At 37.2% G+C, this 25,208-nt stretch overlaps 1 protein-coding gene across 8 annotated transcripts in view; it reads left to right on the forward strand.

Moving 5' to 3' along the window:
* Positions 1-25,208, forward strand: part of RIC8B (RIC8 guanine nucleotide exchange factor B) — a 100,607-nt gene that overhangs the window by 19,054 nt on the left and 56,345 nt on the right. For all 8 annotated transcript variants that reach the window (XR_009494567.1, XR_806804.4, XR_806806.4 and 5 more), the window contains exon 3: positions 16,212-16,820. Coding sequence is in view for 5 of the 8 variants with exons in the window: in XM_002687663.6 (XP_002687709.2) it covers positions 16,212-16,820 (609 nt within the window). In the remaining 3 variants the exon portion in view is untranslated. The remainder of the gene's footprint in view (positions 1-16,211; positions 16,821-25,208) is intronic.

Below are 25,208 nucleotides of genomic sequence, written 5' to 3' on the forward strand. Positions count from 1 at the left end.
ACCAGTCCATCCTAAAGGAGATCAGCCCTGGGTGTTCATTGGAAGGACTGATATTGAAGCTGTAACTCCAATACTTTGGCCACCTCATGCAAAGAGTTGACTCATTGGAAAAGACCCTTATGCTGGGGCGGATTGGGGGCAGGGGGAGAAGGGGACGACAGGATGAGATGGCTGGATGGCATCACTGACTCAACGGACATGGGTTTGGGTAGACTCTGGGAGTTGGTGATGGACAGGGAGGCCTGGCATGCTGCGATTCATGGAGTCGCAAAGAGTCGGACACAACTGAGTGACTGAACTGAACTGAAAAAGAAATTAAAGAAGATGTAAAGAAATGAGAAAACATCCCATGTTCATAGATTGGAAGACTTATGCTCAGATGGCACTACTTCTCATTTTGATCTGTAGATTTAATGAGATACCTCTTAGAATTCCGGGTGGCTTCTTTGTACAAATTGACAAGCCAGTTCTGAGATTCATATGGAATTGCCGGGGATGCAGAAGAGCCAAAACAATCTTGAAAGGAACAGACCTGGAGAACTTACAACTCCCAACATCAAAACTTATTACAAGGCAACAGTAATCAAGACAGTGAGTACTGACACAAAGATAGATAAACATACATATGGTTGACCTTTAAGCAACTCAAGGTTTAGGGTGCCAATTCCCTGAGCAGTCAAAAACCCATGTGTAACTTTATAGTTGGTCTTTCATATCCACAGTTCTGCATCTGCAGTTTCAACCAACTGTGGATCTTGTTGTATGTATTTACTGGAAAAAAAAACCCTGCATATATAGATTTAGATCAGTGGAATAGTATTGAGAGTCCAGAAATAACCAGTGTGTCTGTGATCAACAGATTTTTGGCAAGGGTGACAAGCCATTCAGTGGAGAAAGAATAATATTTTAACAAATGGCACTGAGAAACTTAGCTACATTTAAAAGAATGCATTGAACCTTTACTTCACACCATGTGCAAAATTTAACTCAAGATAGATCAGACCCAAATGTAAGATCTAAAACCATAAAACTCTTACAGGAACATAGGGTAAGTCCTCATGGCCTGCATTTGGGAGTGGATTCTTAGATAGGACACCAAAAACACAAGCAACCAAAGAAAAACCAATAAATTAGACTTCATCAAAGTTAACTTTTGTGCTTATACTATCAAGAAAGTGAAAAGAAAACCCACAGAATGGAAGATAGTATTTGCAAATTGTATGTCTGATAAGAGACTTGTATCTAGGGTATATAAAGAACTCAGTAATAAAAAGATAATTGAATTTTAAAGTGGGCAAAGGATCTGAATATACATTTTTCCAAAGAAGATATACACATAGCCAATCAACATGTGATGCTTAACATCATTAACCATCAAGGAAATGAAAATCAAAACTATAATGAAATACCAGTTTATACTCACTAGTATGGCTAAAATCAAAAAAGTCAGATAGTAAATGTTGACAGGGATGTGAAGAAATCAGAATGCTCATACATTACTGATAGATTACTGCATATAAAATGATGTGGCCACTTTGGAAAATAATCTAAGAGTTCCTCAAAGAATTAAACAGAGTTACTATATGACCCAACAGTTGCACTCCTGCTGCTGCTGCTGCTAAGTTGCATCAGTTGTGTCCGACTCTGTGCCACCCCATAGACGGCAGCCCACCAGGCTCCCCCGTCCCTGGGATTCTCCAGGCAAGGACACTGGAGTGGGTTGCCATTTCCTTCTCCAATGCATGAAAGTGAAAAGGGAAAGTGAAGTCGCTTGGTCGTGTCCGACTCTTCGCGACCCCATGGACTGCAGCCCACCAGGCCCCTCCATCCATGGGATTCTCCAGGCAAGAGTACTGGAGTGGGGTGCCATTGCCTTCTCCGAGTTGCACTCCTAGGTATCTACAAAAAAGAAATGAAGATATGTGTCCACAGGAAACTGTGTACTTGAATATCCACAGCAGTATTATTCATAACAGCCAAAAAATGGAACCAAACCAAATGTCTATCATTTTGTGAATGGATAAATGGAATGTATTATAGCCATACAATAGAATATTACTTATCCATAAAAAAGAATAAAAGTAACTGTTGTAAGTGCTTATAACATGGATGAACCTTGAGCATATTATGCTAAGTGAAAGAAGGAAGACATAAAAGGCCACATAATGTACAATTCCACTCATATGAAATTTCTAATATAGGCAGATCTGTAATAACAGAAAGTAGATCATTTGTTTCCCTGGGGCTAGGGAGAGAGGGGAATGGGGAGTTACTGCTAATGGGTATTGGGGTTTTTTTGAGGGTGATGAAAATGTTTTAAAATTAAACAGTGATGATGGTTGCACAAGTGTGAATATCCTAAAAATCAATGAGCTGTATACTTTAACAGGGTAAATTTATGATATATAAATTATGTATTGATAAAGCTGTTATTAAATAGTACATGCCCATCATTCCAAGCACTATATGAATATTAACATCTTTAATCCTAATAACAAAGCTAATAAATGAGGTACTGTTTTCTTACTTATTTTACAGATGAGGAAACTAAGGCACACAAAGAAATTACTTGCTTAAACTAGTGAAGTAAATTACTTGCCTAAACTTGTGAAGTGGGAGGACATGATTTAAGCCTATGCAGTGTGGTCCACAGCCCTTGTGCTGCACCATACTGCCACTCATTAATAATTGAGTTGACCTGTGGTATAGCTTATGAATTGATTCTGTTTTCTGATTGTAGGCTCCAACTCTCTCCAGAATTTGAGAGTTGTTGCAGAGCATAAACAAAACTTTGACACTGAGTTAAATAAAACCATTGACAGAAAACAGAAGCCCAGGATTTACAGTATGACTGGGTAGGGTAACTAGTGTCAGCCCTCCCATAAGCAGTACAGTACTTGACCCGTAGGCATGCTGCACGTGTCTTTTACGATTATTATTTTGCCTAAAATATAGGGTTTTGATTTTTTTTCATCTTAGTAATTAGCTGTTCCTTACACAGTTTGGCCATGTACTAAGGAAAGGGTATAACATGTACATCTTCGGCTGATTGAAAACTCTTAGGACCTGAAAGAGTTCCAGGCTGAACAGACATTTCCAGTTCCCCATTTATAGATGAAAAACTGAGTGGTTGACTTACTTGAGGTTATGAAAAATGAGTGAAGGATCTGGGACTCAAACTAGGTCCTCTGCCTTCTTTCCTGCCTTCAGTGACTGTCATTGCAGGGTGACTCCTCAGGAACTTACAGTATAGTAAGGGACCCAGGATATCTTCCAGGACAGTGATTCCTTCTAAGGTCTCTTGTGCTGAGGGTAATCAACCAGAATCTGACTGAATACTTTCAGTAATGGGATCTCCACAGCAGCCACTTTGCTGTTAGATAACTTTGTTAGAGAGCTTTTACTTGTATGAACTCTACATCTGCTTTAATTGATCCTCCTGCTTTATCCCTCTCTGCCTCTGCCTTTGTCCATCACTTAGCTTGTCTTCTACCTTCTTTCCCCTGCTCCATCTCTTTCATTTTTTCCCCTACTTATTACCTAGCATTCATAGTTATCAAGAAGCTTTTTCTAGCTAAATTCTCAATATGTAGTTTATTCCTTTAATCTTTAATACACAGCTTAAATTGCTATGCATTGAAATACATTTACAGTCCTTATTCATTTTACATATGTTCAGTCTCCATAGTATTATAAGTAACTTGAGTTATGTGCTTTTATAGCTCCCTAACCCCAACTCAACCTTTTGTCGCTTGGTTAGTATTTATTTCTCTTGAGTAGTTTGCATGTACTTGAATTTTAAATTGAGAGCATTTTAAGTTACATGCCTGTTATCAGGCCTGTGTGCGCAAGTGCTCAGCAATGAACTCGATAGATTCTAAATGGATACTACAGAATCTATAAAACTAATACAAAATTGCCATGTTATAACATCAGCACTTACCTTTTCAAGTGGCTTTGGTATTAAATGGAAAATACAGATAAAAATTTCCTAGCCCTATTGTGCTTGTGCAGAGTGTGCCTATTAATATTACTTGATCTGCTCGTTCATCTGGCCATCTTTATGAGGTAATGTGCATAAGTCTCTATTCTATCCCAAGCACTGTGCTAGAGATTTTCAAATATAATCATCTCATTTAATATTTATAAGCCCTAGATGTTATTCCTCTTTATAGAGATGAGGAAATTAGGCGCAGTGACAAAAAAATTTGCTAAGATCATATAGCTATAAGCTAGTGTTTAAACCTAGGTGCTTTCCTTACTTCAGTTGTACTGTTTCCTAATAAATAACCTGTGAGATTTCTTACTCCTTACAATACATTGTCTCAGATGCTGTTCATGTTAAATAATATATAATATTAATAATATAGATCTTTCATAATAACTTTGTGAAATAGATACATTTATATCTTACACATGATGAAATTTAGCTTCAGGTAGAATAAATAAATTGCTCCAGATCCAAATTCAAAAAATAATAGAACTAGGAATTAGAAAAAACCCAAACTGTTTCTGTGCTTTTTTTCTGCTACACCACTCGTGTGTTCTTGTGCCTTTAAAGACCTCTAACATCACAGCTGTCTCATTGAAACAACTTTACTCTTGTCCTTATTCTCGGCTGTCTTAGTCTGCTCGTGCTACCATGACAAAATACCAAAAACTGGGTTGCATAAGCAAAACAAATTTATGCCTCACAGTTTTGGAGGCTAGAAATCAAAGATCAAGGTGCTGGTAAGGTAGATTTCCTTCTGAGACCTCTTCTCTTGGCTGATAGTCACCTGCTCTCTGACTGTGTACTCATTTGACCTCCTCTTTGTGCAGAGAAGGAAGCGAGTGGGGAATGAGTGAGCCAGCCCTCTGGTGTCTCTTGTAAAAAGGATACTATTCGCATAAGACCAAGTCCTCTCCTTCATGACCCCATCTAACCTTAATAACCTTCTCAAAGCCCCATCTCCAAGTACCATCACACTGGGGTTAGAACATCAACATATGAATTTAATGGGAATACAAATATTTAGTCCATAACTTCAACTTACCATCAGAGCCCCTGATTATCTTCTATAGAGGCCTGGGTAACTAGAGCTGACATCTAGGGATTTAGAGTATTTCAGAGTGAAGAGGTGAGCCTTGTGGAGTAGATGACACAGGAGACAAAGAAATTCCAGAGAAACTTTATATAGGTAACACTTTGATACACTGAAAAAGACAATAAGCTGTAGAGATCCATAGGATGAGAATCTGTACCAGCCACCAAGATATAGAGTATATGTTGTGACGGAATGTACATCTTCCAGCTTTGTTAGTGTGCTTTTACATAATCAAACTATGACTTGGCTGAGAACTCAGTAAAGATTAAATGTGATTATGTTCCCTTATTTGGCAAACTAAAATGCAACAAATGATAATGCTCCTGTATTTGTCAGTATATTAACTTAAAATACTAAAATATGTTTTGTGTAGGTAGTGAAGAAGAGCATTTTCTGAAAAATAAAGACTCTTGCTTAAGTAGCAAGAAAACCAGAGTTGGCTGGTACTGTATTGAAGAGAAATTAAAAGTTTTGACATGCCCATTTCTGCCCTCAGTCAAAAAGGGAAAGGCAGCTGATTGGTTTTTAGGTTTTCATTTACACCTAAGCTATTTTTCCCATCTGTTAATGAACTCTTGATGATGCATCATGTCTTTCTCAGGATTGCTAATTAGCAAAGAAACTTGAGCCAAACTTACATAATTGTTGTTACTATGAACTCTCAGTCTTTTGGCAGGATCACCATGATATAGAACATAGCCAGAAGGATTGTATTAATGAAAAAAACAAGTACATGTGCAAGAAGGGGAGCTAAAGGTGAAATTAAGGAAGTGAGATAAAAACTTCATTCACAAGGACAGTATCCATTAACTAAAAAGTGATAATTACTATTGCCTCCCATAGTAAAAGTAGGAAAAAAAAAAAAACCCAAAGTGTATAGGTATCATATCATATTAAACTAAATGTAATTGAAACCAGCTTCATGGGCATTTATTTAGAAAATCTCATCTTTTGCTTTTTATAAAGAGATTTCAAATTTGACCTCCAGAATCCTCTCTAACCTTTCTTAGAAGCACAGTGTAGAATCCTGGCAGTAAGTCATTAATTGTTTAATGTTTTTGTAAAATACTATTTTTTAATAGGTCTGTCTTCTGGCAGTGACAGCATTGTTCCAACTATTGATTATAATAAGCTTATTTTAGAATTTAATACATCTCTTTCTGTCTTGTGCATGTGCATCTGTGTACGCGCACATGCATGCACACACACACACTGTGCACACATTGCTGTGCACAGAGGACAAAAGTTTAGAACTATCAGATTTAGGTGGCTGACCTTCAGCTCCAGTTAAGAACTAAAATTAGATCTCTGTGGAATATATATCCAGTGACATCCATCAGAGAAGAGTGTAGGCATAACCTGAGAAGCCAGGGAGGCATCATTCAAGGGACTTTGCCTTAGCTACAAACTCATTTCCCATTTGAATTTTTATCTTAAAAATTCATGTGACTTTTTGTATTGTGAGTTGTAACGTATTTGTTTATTTTCATGTAGAAACACTTCCCTACTTGCACCCTTGATAAATCTTTTAGTAAAACAGTAGTTAAGGAGGATGCACAAGGATTGTCCTGTGACTTTAAGTATCTCTGGCACTATGCCAAATCTCCCAGATGAATGTGCCTATTTTAAGAGCAGGGTCCTATCCCATCACTATAGGAACACTGGTTGATTACAGTGAGAGCATAAATCAAGCATGTGGCTAACATTGCAGACATAATGGACAAGAAGGTGGGGGTGGCATGGGGAATCCACTCTTACTAAAGAGAAAGTATTTAATTCTATTAAGGAGAATGGATAGGTATTTCAACACACAATAGAAGACCAAAAACAGTAAATAATAACAGCCATGTTTAAGGACTTGTCTGTTTAAGGAGGGAAAAGAAATCAGTCCTCAGTAATTCCTTTCACAGACCTAGCTTATCCCAGAATTGCTTTGAATGTTGTAACACTCATTTTTATTTATTTTGTCACCAGATACCAGTAGAATGAAAAGAGAGTAGGACTGAGAGTCAAATAATAATCAGTCCCCTTTTCTGTTATAGCTTTCTGTGCTGCTTAAGCAAATAGTTTAGCTTCCTTGAGAGTCAGCTTTCATTATCTATAAAATAAATCCCCTGATCCTGAGTATGGGCTTCCTGATTGGCTCAGTGGGTAAAGAATCCACCTGCAATGCAGGAGATACAGGTTCCATTCTTGGGTTGGGAAGATCCCCTGGAGAAGGGCATGGTCACCCACTCCATTGTTCTTACCTGGAGAATCCCATGGACAGAGGAGCCTGGTGGGCTTCAGTCCAGAGGGTCTCAAAGAGTTGGACATGACTGAGCACACACACACAATCCTGAATATATTATTAAGTATTATTTTCTAAAAGGATTCTATGGTCAAATAAATAAAGGAAGTATCTGCTTAAAAAACATGTTTCTTTTCCATAGTTCATCTGAGAATCTTTAATATTTTAATAAGCCTTATAAATTTCCCAGATTTATTCTTTAACAAAACCCATTTTTTTAATAGAACCTTTTGCACTGCTAGTGTTTATTGATATTAAGTAGTCATTATAGCCCTTTATAACTCTTAATATTCTGATTCTGGAAATTATACTCATTTTGTTTGGCTCTTCGACTGTTTTCTGGCCTGTAGTTATCATAGGGTTACTGCCAAGTTGAACTCACTGCCTCTGCTGTGTGTGTACTCTGCCCCTCTTTCCAAGTTGAACTGGAAAGTTATTGCATTTTCCTGTTTCTTATAAATAAAACAGACATTAGTTTAGTCCTTGTCTTTTGTAGTGTTCACTTTCTCTGTTCACTGCCATTTCATTTTTGATTTGGTTGTTCAGTCATTGGCCCATTTTTAGAGGTCTTGTTCTTAGAAATGTACAACTTTGTCTCTTACTGCGTACCATCCTCTCATTTAATAAGCAGCACTGTAATATATAGGGTATATCCCCATTTCACATGTAATGAACCTTATGCTCAGAAAAAAACAAATAACTTGCCCAGATCTCACAGGTAATAAAATAGCAAAGTGAAGTCTCTCTGACTTGGCAACTCAAATTCTCTATTATGGCATATACATTATAGTTATAGTGGTAAATAACATTTGTTGAGTATTTTATTCTAAGGCAGCATATACATATTATCTTATTTAATTCCCCTAATACCCCTATGAAGTAGATACTATCATTCCCATTTTATCTTGAATTTAGTAAACAGACATTTGGCGAATTGTTAATGAATGGATAAATAGATGAACAAATGAATATACAAACCAACCACGGCACAACCAGGCCAAGTTGGTCTGAGTCTTGGTATTAGATATAGAGTAGTTGCTTAGTCATTGAAAGTGTTAATTGCTCAGTCATGTCTGACTCTTTGTGACCACATGGACTATAGCCCACCAGGCTCCTCTGTCCAGGCAAGAATACTGGAGTGGGTAGCCATTCCCTTCTCCAAGGGATCTTCCCAACCCAGGGATCAAGCCCACACTCCTGAATTAAAGGCAGATTCTTTACCATCTGAGCCACCAGGGAGGTACAATATCACTTATGTTATTTACGGAATGATGGTATAAGAGGTTCTATATGGGGCTTCATTGGGACATCGTATTTCAAAGGTACATTCTTATTTAAATCTAAAGCCAAGTTGTTGCAACAAAGAGACCCCCAATGAAGAAGTGATTTAAGGAATATGGGCATTTATTACCTTTCCAAATAACGGTTCATAAGTGATCAAGCATGCAGGTGAGTAGCTCTGCTCCATGTGTTGATTCAGTGACCTAGCTTCTTTACAGGTTTGTCAAGTCATATCTTTGCCATTGAACATTGGCTTAGCCTATACTGGGCTGCCACTTCCAGGTTCTGGGCTGCAGAAGGGGACAAGAAAGGGGAGAAGGCATGCCCACTATTGTAATGACCCAAACCTGAAAACACGTCCTCATACATTCCATTGGCAAGAGTTCAGTCATATGGCCATGAAGAAGAGCTGAGGAGTGTTGTGTAACCAGGCAGCCATGAAACTTGCCACAGTTCTCTTACTGTTTAAAAAGGGAGGATGGATTTTAATGGACATCTATCACTTTTTACCACAGTGCCTAATAATTAAAGCCTTAATAAGTTCCCTGGTGGCTCAGTGGTAAAGAATCGACCTGCCAAGGAGAAAACATGGGTTCAGCCCCTGGGTCTGGAAGATCCCCTGAAGAAGGAAATGGCAACCCACTCTAGTATTCTTAGCTGGAAAATTCCATGGACAGAGAGAGGAGCCTGGCGGGCTACAGTCTATGGGGTTGTAAAAGAGTTGGGCATGATTTAGTGACTGAGCAACAAAAACAAAGTCTGTTTATGAGGCATTATAGTATTTCCTCATTACTCTGGGATCTGAGTTAATTTTACTGCCTTCATTATATATTTGAAGAAAATATGGGATAAAATGCATTCTTTAGAGCGGTGCCTTCACATTATTTGTGATGAAGGACCAAGTTTTTTGCTTATTTGTTTCTTAATTTTCCTCTAATTTGTAATAGACCAGTAGTTTTGAAAGTACAATAAAAATGAATCATTAAAGAAATAATTACATTCTTGGATAGCAAAGTCAAATCACTATAACGGTTTCTGAATACATATTCTCAACTTTTTATGTGCTTAGTCAAACTCAGTTGTGTCTGACTCTGTGACCCCATGGACTGTAGCCCACCACGTTCCTCTGTCCATGAGGATCTCCAGGCAAGAATACTGGAGTGGGTTGCCATGCCCTCCTCCAGGAGATTGTCCCAAACCAGGAATCAAACCCAGGTCTTCCTCATTGCGGGCAGATTCTGTACTGTCTGAGCCACCAGGGAAGTCTAAGAATACTGGAGTGGATAGCCTGTCCTTTCTCCAGCAGAACTTCTCAACCCAGGAGTCAAACCGGGGTCTCCTGCATTGCAGGTGGATTCTTTACCAGCTGAGCTACCAGGGATGGTCTGATAACAAACAGTTTGTGAACTGGCACCAATCTGCAGACACTTTTGAGTAGTAATATTTGTCTCAAAAAGTATTTTCTTGCTACCTCTTTGGGGTTGCCAGAGTTTAATAGACTAACTATGATGTCTATATTATAAGCAAAGACATTTTCTTTGTATATATAAAACTTGACTTTTCTCTTTTACAAATATTTTTAGAAATCAGCTTTTAGGACAGCATATAAATCATGATGGATTCATTATTTGAATGCTCATATACATGTCATAGCCTGTTTTGCTTGTTTCATAATTGAAGTTAAAGCTAATCCTGGTTTTACAGATTAATAGTGAAAAGCTTACCATTCTGGAGCTGGAAGAAGAGTCTTGATGCACGATATAGAGGAAGAAGAAAATCTAATAAAGTGCTTGTTATGTCCCAGAGACTCACAACACCCCTCTGAGATATAAGTGATATTATTCCCATTTTACAAATAAGAAAGTGAGGCTCACAGAAGTAAAAAAAAAAAAAAAAAAAAGGTCTGAATCATAGTGGTAAAGCTGGCTGTTAAATCCAGGTTTTTCTGATTTAAAAGCCTCTATAGTACATTTTCTTCTCTCATAAAAGAATGATGTCCTTTCTACCTTCAGAGAGCTTTTAGTAGCTAAGGCAAACTCATAAAAAAAAACAGGATTTTAGCAACCAGTGATTGCTACAAATTTTGGTATGGGCATTACTTGGAGAGGAAGAACGTTGGGGGCTGAAGTAGTAAGGAAAAACTTTATATCAAAAGTTAATTTTAAGCTTAGTTTTGGAGAATGGATAAAACTTAAATAGTCAAAGAAGGAGAAGGACTGGATGCATATAAAAGGAAGATGGCAAGAAAGCAAAAAAAAAAAAACTCTACATGAAATAAATATAATTAGAGAGGAGGGTTTGATAGGGGAGCAGTATGAAAGAGAAGACTCAAAATGCAGGTTGGAGGATCATAAATGCTAAGCTGAGGATTTGAGATCTTTACCTTATAACAATATATAAATGATAACCAGTACTGAACACTTAATGCTTTCCAAGCACTGTTCTAAGTACTCTACATACGTGATTGCATTTAGTAACTTTCCAAGATCACACCATTAGAAGACAGTAGTCAGCCTTTAAACACAAATTTAAATCCAGAACCCCTGCCCTTAATCACAGCACTGTTCTAGTTCTGGAGTCTATGATAAGTTGAACAAGTTTCAGGCCTAGGACCACTGATCTTAAACAAGTAATACACTTTACACCTCAAGTGATTTTTAACATTTACGAAAAGTAATGTGACCAGATAATGACATACCATCCCTATTCCTGCCACCCTGATACGTCTTTGGGACAGTTGAGAAGTTACGGTGTTTGTGCTAATGGCTTTCAGCTCTGCCTACTTTTCTGTGCTTATCTGGTCAGTTACTCTCAGTTAACCCCTGGTCCCCAACATCCAAGTTATATCAGTCCATTGTTAGTTGTAGTTCATTCGTTCCTAGAATGTGGCTCATGAACTGACAGCAACAGCATCAACTGGGAACTTGTTAAGAGTCCCAATTCTGGCCTCATTCCAGACCAATTAAATCAGAAACTCTGATTCAATCTGTGTTTCAACAACCCTCACCTAGAGATTATGATACTAAGTGAAATAAGTCCAAAAGAGAATGACAAATACCATATGATATCACTTATATGTGGAATCTAAAATATGACACAAGTGAACACATCTATGAAACAGACAGACTCAGACATAGAGAACAGACTTATGGTTCGCCATGGAGGAGGGTGAGTAGGAAAGCGAAGGACTGAGAGTTTGGGACAAACTGTTATATATGGATGGATAAACAACAAGGCCCTGTTATATGGCACAGAGTCCTATAGTCAGTATCCTGTGATACGGAAGAGAATATGCAAAAGAATATATACGTATATATGTATAATTGAATCACTTTGCTGTACTGTAGATATTAATACAAGACTGTAAATCAACTCTACTTCAATAAAATTAACAACAACAACAACAAATAATTCTTTAAGAGATTATGATGCATGCTGAAAACCATTACTATAGTATACTCTAGGGTTTCCATTTGGGAGCAAGCTATCAAAAATTTTTTGACAAAACCTGGCATCAACATTGAGAATCTCAATCTTCAGTCTCTGCTGCTGGGTCTTGCAGTCTAACTTTATAGAAATAGCCATGGCTACTAAGCTAGTGGGGGTTCCCAGATGGCTCAGTGGTAAAGAATCCACCTGCCAATACAGGAGATGTGGGTTCAATCCCTGGGTTGGGAACATCCCCTGGAGAAGGAAATGGCAAGCCACTTCAGTGTTCTTGCTGGGATAATACCATGCACAGTGGGCTACAGTTCATGGGGTTGCAAAGAATCTGAAACGACTGAGCACGCGCACTGCAACCTAATGAGCGTTTTAAAAGGGCTTTTTGTCAGCCTCTCTGAAGTAATTATACTTTATGAGCATACCTAAGCTTTGCTTTATGACTTTAGTTCATTCCTGAAAACCTTACCTCTTAGTGAAAAGATTTTAAAGCAGAAGATATTTCCATCAATTTTAATGGAAAAAAATTATGTGTTTCATGGTTATCTAAGATACCAAAATAGTTTTCAGATTAAAAAATATATCAGTTGAACCATGATAACAAATTTGTATAAATAAATACCTAGAAAGTTAATAAAAAGTTTGTACTTAAAATGTTATGTAATGATGATTTATTATACTTGCAAAAAGAGGAAGAGAAGACTTGATAGTGAGAGATGGCTGGTGGTGGAGGAATACAAAGGAATTATTCTTTGGAAGGGGTTGGAGAGTCAGGTAGTAAACTTTAAAGCAGATAATCTTTGGGAGTATGTGGGTATCTTGCATTTAAAAACAGCTACAGCACACCTGGGCCTGCCAGTGGGATACAGATGAAAGGAGTGAGATGCCCCAACATCCATCTCACTCTCCAAGGAACTACATGCTTGTTGAAACTAAGTGCTGTATAGGAGAGCAGAGGGAGCAGCTGGGGAATCTTTTAGACCCTTCAGTCTTCAAATTAAACCTTAGGAAATGAGTGGGGTCCTGGCTGGTGGAAATGGGGACAGGGTAGGCCATGCTGAGGTAATGGTGGGAGAAGGTTCAGGACATATTGTCAGGGGACTGGGAGTCTGTTTGGAGCACTTGGAAAGGAAAGAAAAGGGAGGGTGTATGTGTGTGACAGAGATATAGGAAAGGGGACACTGAGCTTATTTCAGCTGCATTCTGTGGGCAACAGGGAGCTATGGAAAGCATTTGAAGAGAGCAAGGCATGTTTTTGAAGGAGTAAAATCAACTGAAAAAAAATAGTTATAGCACAGGAAAATACCATTAAGGCAAAATAAAGAAACGAGTACTTTTGAAACAGAAGTCGTGCATGCACTCAACAGATGGGGGAATCATAAGGAATGCTACCTCTTCAGTGTTCTTGCTTGTTCAAATGCAAAGAAAAACTTTTGATTCATCCAAATGCGGTACATGGTTTAATTTTTCTTTATAATATTCTCTAAATAGAAATGATTGTATTGAGTAGAGCAATGAATGTGTCTGTTAAATATCACTTCTTATATTTTAATACAAAAAAGGGAGGGGTTCATTGTCCAAGAAGTGGTATTCCTTTTCAAGAGACATTATAACAGAAAGCTACCTAACACTTGTCATGTGAGGCAAGTCTGTGATGAGAAATGACATGTCTAAAAACAACTGATTGAAAACTATGCTTGAAACAGTCTCGGTTGTGGATTTCCTGCAAGCCTTCAGGTGAGGCAGTTTTTAACTCTAAATTTTGTAGACCTCTCTGATCTCTTTTATGTAGCCTTCTTATGTCCCAGAGTTTTAACAGTCCATTTGGTTTATAGCCTAGGCTATTTGTATTCATACTTTGCTCTTTTTCTTTCTTGAATCTGACAGTGGAGGAAGAAAGAAGTCATTCCTACCCACAGACTTGGAGTGGGGGAGGGGGCGCACGGCGGGGGGTGGGGAGGCGGCGGGGGGAAGATTTTATTGTTGTTTTTGGTTTAGAAAGAAAAGAACTAAAGATTTCTGTGTTTTACTAGATATGTAGAACTCCAAATTCACGTATATAATATTTTATAATACCTTATTTATTATGTATTTCTTAAATAGGAATGTAGATAATTCCTTCTTGGTTAAAATTATATGGGAGCAAAGGTTATTTAACTCCACCACCCAGGAATATAGCACATAGGAAACTGTGTAAAACATATTTTTTTTCTTTGTCTTGGATGTGAAAAATCTGAAATTGGAGAAATTTTCCTATTTTATATATTTTTAATAATGGGCATATTATACTTTCCTCTATCCCAAAACAGCATTCACAAAAAAAATGCTTTCATGATGATATTAAAATATTAAGTGGAAGTCCCTTCTAGTTGATCAGGTATGTTAAGGGATAGAGTTAACAATGTAGTGAAGTTTTTTTTAGCTTGCTTGGTTAATTTCTTTTCCACCTCCATCTAGAGAACATAGTACATTTAAAATTGACGTTTCCATAGCTGTTTGACTCAGATGTGCTGAGAAGATGCACATGGCCTAAAATTTCTGCCAAGATCATAATTCTTGACCCACAGATAGCCTCTTTCAGTTAAAGTCTGATGACAGTAATAGAAACTTTGTAAAACCTTGTATTGGTCATAGTTGTTGCTTTTGTTTTTATAAAATGTAATGGGTATAGAAATGGTTGGCAGTGGAATGGTTATACTTGCTGCTCCTCATACAAGGTTTGAGGTTCAGAGACCCAGATCTGCAGTTTATGGAGAAGAAAACTGGACATTGACTTTTAAGAGAATTATCAGTGGTTCTTAAATTTGGCAATGACAGAAAAAACCTTTTCAAAAAATTCAAGGTAGAGTACACTTTGGGTCCAAATAAAGCCGAAACTCCAGTACTTTGGCCACCTCATGCGAAGAGCTAACTTATTGGAAAAGACTCTGATGCTGGGAGGGATTGGGGGCAGGAGGAGAAGGGGACGACAGAGGATGAGATGGTTGGATGGCATCACTGACTCGATGGACATGAGTCTGAGTGAACTCCGGGAGTTGGTGATGGACAGGGAGGCCTGGCGTGCTGTGATTCATGGGGTCGCAAAGAGTCGGACACGACTGAGCAACTGAACTGAACTGAATTGAACTGAAAGAATTGTTTCTGAGATAGTGGTAGCAAGATTTGGAACCAGGACTACAAGTATATTTGTGTAATCTGTGCCCTACTCCAAGAGAAAAGGAAAGCTAAGATCCTGCCCACAGTCTGAGCTTCCCAAGCCATATGTCCTGGCACAGGGCTGCATGGAGGAAGAGGGCTTTTTTTGTAATTTGACCACCCAATAGGAACACTTTCTGCAGTTAGTGTGGAGAGGGGCACCTTTTTGCAATTGACTGAAAGGAATCATATATGCTAGCTGAGCCCTCTTTGGAACCCAGTACTTGGAATAATTGTTAGCAGTGTTGTCAGCAAAAGATCTTCTCTGGGGTCATTTGATAATTAAATGTTATTACATATTAGCTAAAGAGAGTTCTAAGGTTTATATAACATGGGACTACTGCCCATAGTACTATAAATTGAGAAAACATTATCAAGGCTGAAACTAGGCATAAATGAAGGCTTCTTTAAGTCTCTTTGTAAGAGCCTATACTTGTGGCCAAATGTGAACCAGTTCTCAAGGCATTAATTTTTATTTCCAGGAGGGGAATAGCTATGATTCAGATGCTTACCTTCCATCCTTATAGTATATGTAGTCTGATATTAAAAATTCTTAAGAACAAACTTATATAAGATATTTGTAACTCATCTGTATAAAGTCACTAATTCTCTTTTAAACTAAGAATATTAGGCTGGAAGTTAGGAAACTCATACTCTAACTGTTGCTACCCTACTAATTCATTCTGGCCTCATACAAGTAGCTTAACCTTTCTGGCCCTCAATTTCCAAATCTGTAAAGTGAAAGAAGTACACCAAATATAAGATCTCTTTCAGTTCTAACATTCTGTGACTAAAAAAGTAAAAATCTTTTCTAACCAGATCTTGAACTGCAATTTAATACACTGATAGAGAAACAGTCCATTTTAAATCACTTAAGCCAAATAACCATATTTTTCATACTCATTCTTGTTTTTCAGAAACTCTGTGAAGGCATATTTAAAGTCCTTTTAAAGGACATCCCAACAACATGTCAAGTGTCCTGCCTGGAAGTTCTCCGCATTCTCTCCAGAGACAAAAAGGTTTTAGTTCCTGTAACAACCAAGGAAAATATGCAGATACTGCTGCGACTAGCCAAGCTAAATGAGTCGGATGATTCTTTGGAGAAGGTGTCAGAGTTCCCAGTTATTGTGGAGTCATTAAAATGTCTTTGTAACATAGTGTTCAACAGTCAGATGGCACAGCAGCTCAGTCTGGAACTTAACCTTGCTGCAAAGCTCTGTAACCTCCTCAGAAAGTGCAAGGACAGAAAGTTTATCAATGACATTAAGTGCTTTGACTTGCGCTTGCTCTTCGTCCTGTCACTTTTGCACACCGACATCAGGTCACAATTGCGCTATGAGCTCCAAGGACTACCGCTGCTAACCCAGATCTTGGAAAGTGCCTTTAGCATCAAGTGGACCGATGAATATGAATCGGCCATAGACCATAATGGACCTCCTCTCTCACCTCAGGAGACAGACTGTGCCATTGAGGCCCTTAAAGCTCTCTTCAATGTGACGGTAGACAGTTGGAAGGTGCATAAAGAGGTAAGGTCAGGAAGAGTATTCTCATCTGCTTGGAATTTCATTGATTTGGGAGCTGCCTGAAACAAAGGAATGCTAAACAGGGAAATGGAGGAAGTTTCCAATTCCCTCATTAATCAGTTATATGACTCAGGATACATTTCTTAACCATTTATAACTCTTATTCTTTCCATCTGTGTGACACTTATCAGAAGAATAGGGTGAAGATGGACTGCTGTTTTGTAAGATGCCAAGTATAGTTCCTTTTCTGAGTTGTACTATCATGTGTCTTTTTTTTTTAAGAGCCTCTTTCAGAAACAAGGTTTAAATTATTATAAGAGTTGATGGGAAACAAAACAGTGATTCATAAAGGTATAGGCATGTTCATTGCCTGCTATTTTAAAGAAACATTAAGATATTTAGGCCAGTTGAAATCAGTCAGTCAGAATGGATGTCTGCTCAGAAGAGTAAAAGACACTGTGTTTATCACCTGTCATACCAGTCTCCTGATGTGTTACTCTATCAGAAGTGTAGGATACAGCTAGGATATATGCTGATACACAGTCCTAGAAAACCAGTATAATTACACCAGAATATGGGAAGGTTATTTTAAACCACTTGATTTATTTCTAGACTAAGATCCTTTTCTGTGGCTTGGACCATCCAGCAACCCAAAGTGAGGCAGATTCGATAGTTTATATTTGAGTACCACAAGAACAATATGCTAAATGAGAAGATTAGTTTAAGAAAGTCAACAATTTTCAGTGAAGAGGACAAACCTTTTCCCTTGCTTCTACAATCTTAACATTTCACATTTACCCTCTCTCTTTAACCTTAAGTAACTCATAAAATTTAGTCTCTTTCTTAAAAAAAGAAAGAAAAGAAGTGTTTTGGTGCCAGAGCAAATTATCTTTTTTGACAGTTGACTTTAGGACTTAAGTTAACATTTTCCCGTGTCCATTTGAGGCAGTTCTCACCATGAATAAAGATCTGTTTTTGCCAGCACCTTACTTTGAAAGGATTATCTCAGTGTGGTGCTATAGTAGCAGTATGCAGGCATCTGAGTTTTAAAGTGCAAATAGGTCTATATTTTGAAACCAAATATTTGAAGATCAGTCCTAACAGCTGTTTTAGATGACTGTAGTATGGTTAGTTTTTCCTGGGACTTGGCAGAAAAAGATGCAGAAAGCCCACATGCTCCATTTGTGCTTTGAAACCAAATATTTGGAAGTATTTAAAATGTTATGTCTCTATGCTTATTTGGTACCTTCTATGGTTATTTTTCTTACACTGTTTGCTTTGGTGTTTTTAAGTTCTCCATTTAGTTGCAAGAGCCTTTCTGAGACTGTTGGTTTGCCATTGTTGGAGCCCCTGTTATTTAAATTGTGTCCAAAATAGTAGCTCAGACCCTTTCAGATTCCTGACAGAAAGGATTTATAGTTCAGCGGCTGCACATCAGCATATGTATGGAATGATGTGTAATAAATAACAGTATACTGAAATTGGCCCTAATTAGTGTGCTTCAGTTATAATTAATAGCAGGGCTGGAAGAGGCTTTCGAAAATGTTGAAGTGCCAAATGCTTACTCTGTATTATAGAATGTTTATTTTTCAAAAGATACATGATAAAGGATCAGTAGTCCTGAAGTGGACATCTCAACAAACCCCTGTGAGTCATGGATCTCTTGATACAACCTGTGTAAAATGTACCTAGTTAATATGCCTCTGGGCTATTTTGAAGTTATCAGAAGTTGTAAACAGTATTGACAACAGAGTCTTGACTATGGAAAAGGTTGGGCTTCCCAGGTGGCGCTAGTGGTGAAGAACCCACCTGCCAATTCAGGAGACTTAAGAGACCCAGATTTGATACCTGGGTCAGGAAGATCCCCTGGAGGAGGGCATGGAGACCCACTCTAGTATTCTTGCCTGGAGAATTGGACTACTAGTGGGCTACAGTCCATAGGTTGCAAAGAGTTGGACACAACTGAAGCAACTTCATACTCATGCACACATGCGTGGGAAAGGTTAGTTTAAACCATTTGAGTCTCCATAAGTCTCTAAATTCAAATTTTAGCAAGCATTTAGTCAGTCAACAAATATTTATGAACAATTGCCAGGTATTACCCAGGCGTTGTGAAATATATTGGTGAAGAGTACAGATAGTCTCTTCAAACTTCAGTTCTATTGGTGAGACAGATAATTAGTAAACAAATATGTAATTTGAATTGTGTTAAGTGCTAGGAAAGAAACAGTACAATGATGAAGAATATTTACTACAGTTAGAGAAGACCTCTGAAAGTCTCTCCTGAGATCTGAAGACTGAGAATGATTCGGCCTTCTAAAGAATGAGGGGAGGAAACCTTTCTCCAAGATTGAATAGCATGTGAAGAGACACAGAAATCAGAGTATAGAGTACTTTTTATTGAGGTGTCTACAACTTGACTGTGATGCTCTGGATGTGGCCAACAAAATTGGGATCATCCAAACTGAGTTGGGCTTCCCTGGTGGCTCAGACAGTAAAGAATCTGCCTGTAATGCAGGAGACCTAGGTTTGATTGCTGGGTCAGGAAGATCCTCTGGAGGAGGATGTATTACTGGCAACCCATTCCAGTATTCTTGCCTGGAGAATTCCATGAACAGAGGAGCCTGGCAGGCTACCCATGACAACTTGGCATAAAGAAAATCTATAGTAAGGGTGCAGAGAAACTCTTCCTCTTGTCAGGAAGAGTTCATTTACCTGAATTTTAATATCTACTTGATTGTCAGATTAAAGACATCTTTCTCCAGGTGAGCAATCATCTAAAGAATTGTTAACACTTTAAAATACCAACTGAAATAAAGGGATATGGAAAGCTGACTGTATGGAAGAATCCAACTTTAAAATACAGATTTAAAAATAATATTTTCCTTATTCTGAAAGGGAATTCTTGCTAAATAATACTGCAGAGATCTAAGGGAAAAAACATATGAGCAAGAAGAAAGTACAAATTATCTGTAAATCTACCACTCAGAGATAAGCCTTATTTGCATTTTGCTGTATATCTTTCTAACCATTCTTTGTTGTATAATATATAAACATATATATATATATATATTTTTTTTTTTTTTTTTACAAAAATGCAGTCATTTTATCATCTTGCTTTTTTTCTTTTCCACAATAAATGTTCTTGAAGAGTAGTAGATTACATGATGTGTTCCTTGAAGCCATAAAGTTCCTAGGAGTGACCTCTGAGGTTGAGTGGACAGTGTTTCAGGTTCCCACCCTTTCTTTAAAAAAAGCACCTTTGATTGTTGCTGTTGCTATTGTTATTTCTTTAAATTTAGGCTGTAACTAGATTTCATTTGGGATATAGAGTTCTGCATCCAAAAAAAATAAATTTTAATAACCACTTTCTTCTCATGTTTGTTAAAGATAATAAATCTTTATGAAAGAACAAAAGTGAAAGTTGCTCAGTCATGTCCGACTCTTTGTGACCCCGTGGACTATACAGTTCATGGAATTCTCCAGGCCAGAATACTGAAGTGGGTAGCCTTTCCCTTCTCCAGGGGATGTTCCCAACCCAGGGATTGAACCCAGGTCTCCTGCATTGCAGGAGGATTCTTTACCAGCTGAGCCACCAGGGAAGCCCTTATGAAAGAACACTCATAAGTATATGTGTAAAAATACTTAAAAGTATTCCTTCATAAGGATCCATCAACCTTTAACAAATGCCCTATGTGTAAGAATTTGGGTTTTTTGCAATTGTTTGCTATTTTAAATAGTAATACAGTGAATTTTCTTACAAAGTCTTTGTAGATAAATTCCTGAAATTCCTGCACCAAAGGATTTTTCAAAACTTTAGGGTTTTTTGTATGTGTCATACGTATTTAAATGTATATGTATTACCAAATATTGACCTTCAGAAGAACAGGACTAGTTTATACCTTTCAAAACCTGGGCATTTCACTTTTTAAAATCTTTACCTATTTTACAACTCAGTTGTCACAAAAAATATGTTTGGTTTTGGTTTTAACTGTTCTAGTAGGTATTTTTTATGACTGTTCATTTACAATTCACAAAAACAGAAAATTAAATTTTTCTTGAGGTTTAGCAAATTAGTGGAATTTGTTCATTTTAGATTCATGCCTCAATGTTAAATTCCTGTCTGGAAGCCAATGCCATTAGTAGAATTTGGAGATTCTTTTCCATTCATTAGGAAATGTAGCTAGCCTTATTTCTACATGTGGTGTCTGTCTGTCTCCCTACCTTCCTCCCTGTCTCTTTCTCTCCCTTTCCTGATAGTAGTGTATTTTAAAAGGTCAAATGGTCAAATGATTCCTTTTATAGGACCCAAAGTCAATTCTAGAAAAGTTCATGGAAATGATCCTGTCTTCTTCCTGTTTTAACACTTTGCTAAATCTCTTGGCTCATCGAGGAAAGCATGTTATTCTAGAGATCCCTTACTTTTAACATATGTTCCCTTCTGCAGTGTTTCCTAGGTATCTATGCAATATAATGAAAAAATACAAGGAAAAGCACACATGTTAGAGCCAGACAACCAAGTACAAACAGAGAAGTAGTACAAGTATCTGAGTATTAAAGGATGTTTGAGTGAGATAAGAGAGTGAGTATCTTTAGGAGTCAATTGGAATGTCACATTGTAACAGAAGAGCTTGATTCCATAATTATTTTAGAGACTTTGAAGGAATGTGAAGAAAGTACATGACATTATTTAATTAAAAATAAAGCTTCTCTCTTTTAACTGAATCATTTTTTCAACAAACATTTATTTTGTCCCCAACATATGCAGAGTTTTGTATTAGGTACACAATATGCATTATAAAGCATCTTTGCCCTCAGAGAACTAACAGTACAGTAGGAAAATCAGACATGTGAACAGATGGATACGTAACTGTTTTGTCATATTATTTACTGTTCTTCTCTACACTTTCTGTATGTTTGAAAGTAAAGAATTACCTCAGAATACACAGATGCTACAAATGCCATGTATTCTAGATCTTTGGAGGTCTATCTGACCTCACTGTCTTAGTCTTTTTGCTAAGCAATATACGTAGCACAGAATAAATGTTTAGTGAGTATTTGTTTTATGAAAAATAAAATGTGATGCAGTTTGTGTAATCTGCATAAACAGAAATATATAAGAGAAATAGCCCAAAATGACAAGGAGGAAAGAAAATTAAAATTTCAAAACTATTAAAAAATTTTTCTAGAAACCTAAAACATTTAATAACATTGTTTAGAGAGCAGATTCTAGCTTTTTTGAAGATACAGCACACTATTTTATAGCATTTATATTTCCCTTTGTAAGTCAATTCAAAAAAACATTTATTACTTTATGCCCAGGACCATGTTAGCTGTAAAAGATGTGAAGGTAGAATACTTAATCTTTGCCTATAAGGAGACAGAGATCTTTGAACATAATGCTAATTTAGAAGGACAGATAACTGAAAAATAGCCTGGGTAAAACATAGGGTGAAATACTACCCGGGGTATAGCTATATTTCCAGGTAAGAGTACATGTGTACGTTTGTGTGTGCATGTGTATTTATGTTTCACTTTTGTAGAATTGAAATTTAATTTTCATAGGACCAGTTTCCTAAACCTTCTTGAACTAAGTAGAACTACCCTGGGATAACATAGCCTGTTTAGGACCCACTGGTGTGAAGTATTCTCCTTTCAGACTTTTTCTCAGGCCTTGATTAGATCAGTTAAAGCTTTCAATGAAAAGGTATGAAGATATTGATACCTTTACCAAACAAAAATGAAAATATTCCACAGATTGCATAGGAGGAAAAAGCAATGGTACAGTAGTGGAACCTATAAATAGGAAGCAAAGTCTATATAAAAAGGTCCCCCCACCAAAAAAAGATTCCAAAGAGTTTCATGAGTTTCTACCTCTCTTTTAGTGTTATCTCATTTTGATTTCTGCTATCCCAACAAGCTTGCTTGCTTTTCTCTTTCTTCCTCCTCTCTTTGTCTTAGGGATTTTTTTCCCTTATCAATCTTTGGAGATAGTAGGATTACAGAGGAAAAAATATTGATGCCCTAAAGATGTCAAATCTAAGCTCTTGAAGAAGTAAACGACAGTTTATAAGTTGTTTGTATACTGTTTTGTAAAGAGCAATTATATTTAATCCTTCAAGCATCTATATGAGACAGGAGGAATATTAATCTCATTTGACAAATGAAGGACAATGAAGATCAAAGAGTTTATTTATGTGGTCACCCAGCAGAATAACCGATAGTAGGAAATCATGTCCACTCTAACCTTTGTTAAGTAAGACATCTTAAATGATAGCTCTTATTCAACAAATATTTATTGAGCCATAGACTAATAATAGAATAAAAAGTCTAGAAACAAGCGTATACATATATAGTCAACTGAGTTATGATACAGGTAACATTGAAGTGCAGTGGGAAAAGGTAGGTTTTTTAATCAATTAAAAATGAATTTAGGGACTTCCCTGGTAGTCCAGTGGTTAAGAATCTGCTTGCCAGTGCAGGGGACACAGGTTTGATCCCTGGTCTAGCAAGATTCCACATGCCACGGGGCAACTAAGCCATGGGCCACAACTCCTGATCCCACACTCTGGAGCCAACAAGCCACAACTATTCAGCCTGTGGTATGCCTAGAGGCCATGCTCGCAACAAGAGAAGCCACTGCAATGAGAAGCCCACACACCACAACTAGAGAGCAGCCCCTGCTCATTGTAACTAGCGAAAGCCTGCATGTAGCCGCAAAGATGCACCACAGCCAAAACTAAATAAATTTAAATCTCTACCTTATACCATACAGAAAAAATTAATTTGTGATGGGTAAGAGATTTTAAAATGTAAAAGGTAAAGTAATAAAAGCTTTTGGAAGAAAGCAGAAGATTATCTTCATGACTCTATTTTAAATAAATCAAACAATTCTTAAATACGAAAGATTTTTAAAACAGTACAAAATAAAGATCAAGCCATAAAGGAAAAATTGACAAATGGGCTTTCATTAAAATGAGTTCATCAAGAGAAGAAGGTAAAAAAACAAGCTACCAAATGGGAAATTATATTTGTAATACATATATGCAATAGGTACTCTACCTAGAATGCTTTAAAGAAATTCTACAGAGTGTCAATCAACCCAATGGAAAAATATGCAAAAGACTTGAACAGGCACCTCATAAAAGAGCTATACAAATGACTTACAGATATAAGAAAAAAATGTGTTCAACATTATCAGTCATTGGGAAAATGCATAATAAAACCTCTGTACATCCACTGAATGGCAAATTTAAAAGGCTGACAATACCAAGTGTTGGCACAGCTGTAGAGCACACTGATAGAAGTGTAAGCTGGTGTAAACACTTTGAAACACTGTTTTGTGGAACCTCCTAAAGTGTGTCTTATGTATATGACCCAGCGTACCAAATGACATGTAAGAAAGTGTGTACATGTTCATAGCAGCACTCTTCAGTATAGTCCACGTCCAGCAAGAGTAGGATGGATATGTGAATTATAATATACTCATATTCAGCAGTGACTTCCTAACCTAGCTATGAGGAAACATTGTTTTCCCTAGATGTCAGGATGGAACTCTTGTAATACAGTATTACACAACAATGTCAGACTGCTTGAAAAGTTTCTAAATGTTCAAGTGTACCTTCTGTACTCATGGCATTGCAGATCAGTGGCAAACAGTGCAGACCAGCACTTCAGATAACACTAATCTCAAGTGATGAAAAATCCCACAACCAGATGCAGAAGGGTCTCTATTTTATGATTCCCTTCATGTAAAATTCATGACAACAAAAATCACTCACCTATGATGTTATTTGTTAGAATTATAATTGAAGAGCTGGAAATCTATCATTTGAAGAGGTCATGAGGGCAGTTCTGAGGTTCTCAGTCCTGGCATTGCTTTGTTTTCATGCTGGTCGTATGGACGTGCTCATTTTGTGAAAGTTTATCTAGCTGTACACTTAGAATTTGAGCACTTTTTAATGTTTTATTTACATTAAAATTATTGAACATTTATTAAACATATGCCTTCTAAACTTGTGAAGGTAGTAGATGAATGGAGAAAACAATGCCTATGTAAGTATATAAACAAATGTGAAATTACAGATTATGATTCCCTGAAAGAAATCATAACAAGATACAATGAAAGAGAATAATAAAAGAAGGAATCTACTTAGACAAGGTGGTCCAAGAAGGGGCTTCTCTGAGACCTGGAGGATGAAAAGGAGTCAGCGATAACCATGGCAAAAACTCTAGGGACTTCAGTAGTTGAGTAAAGAAATAGAATTTAGTGTATTTACAGTAAAAGAGGATATGCAGACATAAGGTACAACCTGGGAATTGGTGTCACAAAGACTGGGACAGGAGGATAAGGGATGGAAAGAAGTTGGATTTTCACTTGCAGTTGCAGAA

This window comes from Bos taurus, chromosome 5, assembly GCF_002263795.3.
Source record: "Bos taurus isolate L1 Dominette 01449 registration number 42190680 breed Hereford chromosome 5, ARS-UCD2.0, whole genome shotgun sequence".
NCBI lineage: Eukaryota > Metazoa > Chordata > Mammalia > Artiodactyla > Bovidae > Bos > Bos taurus.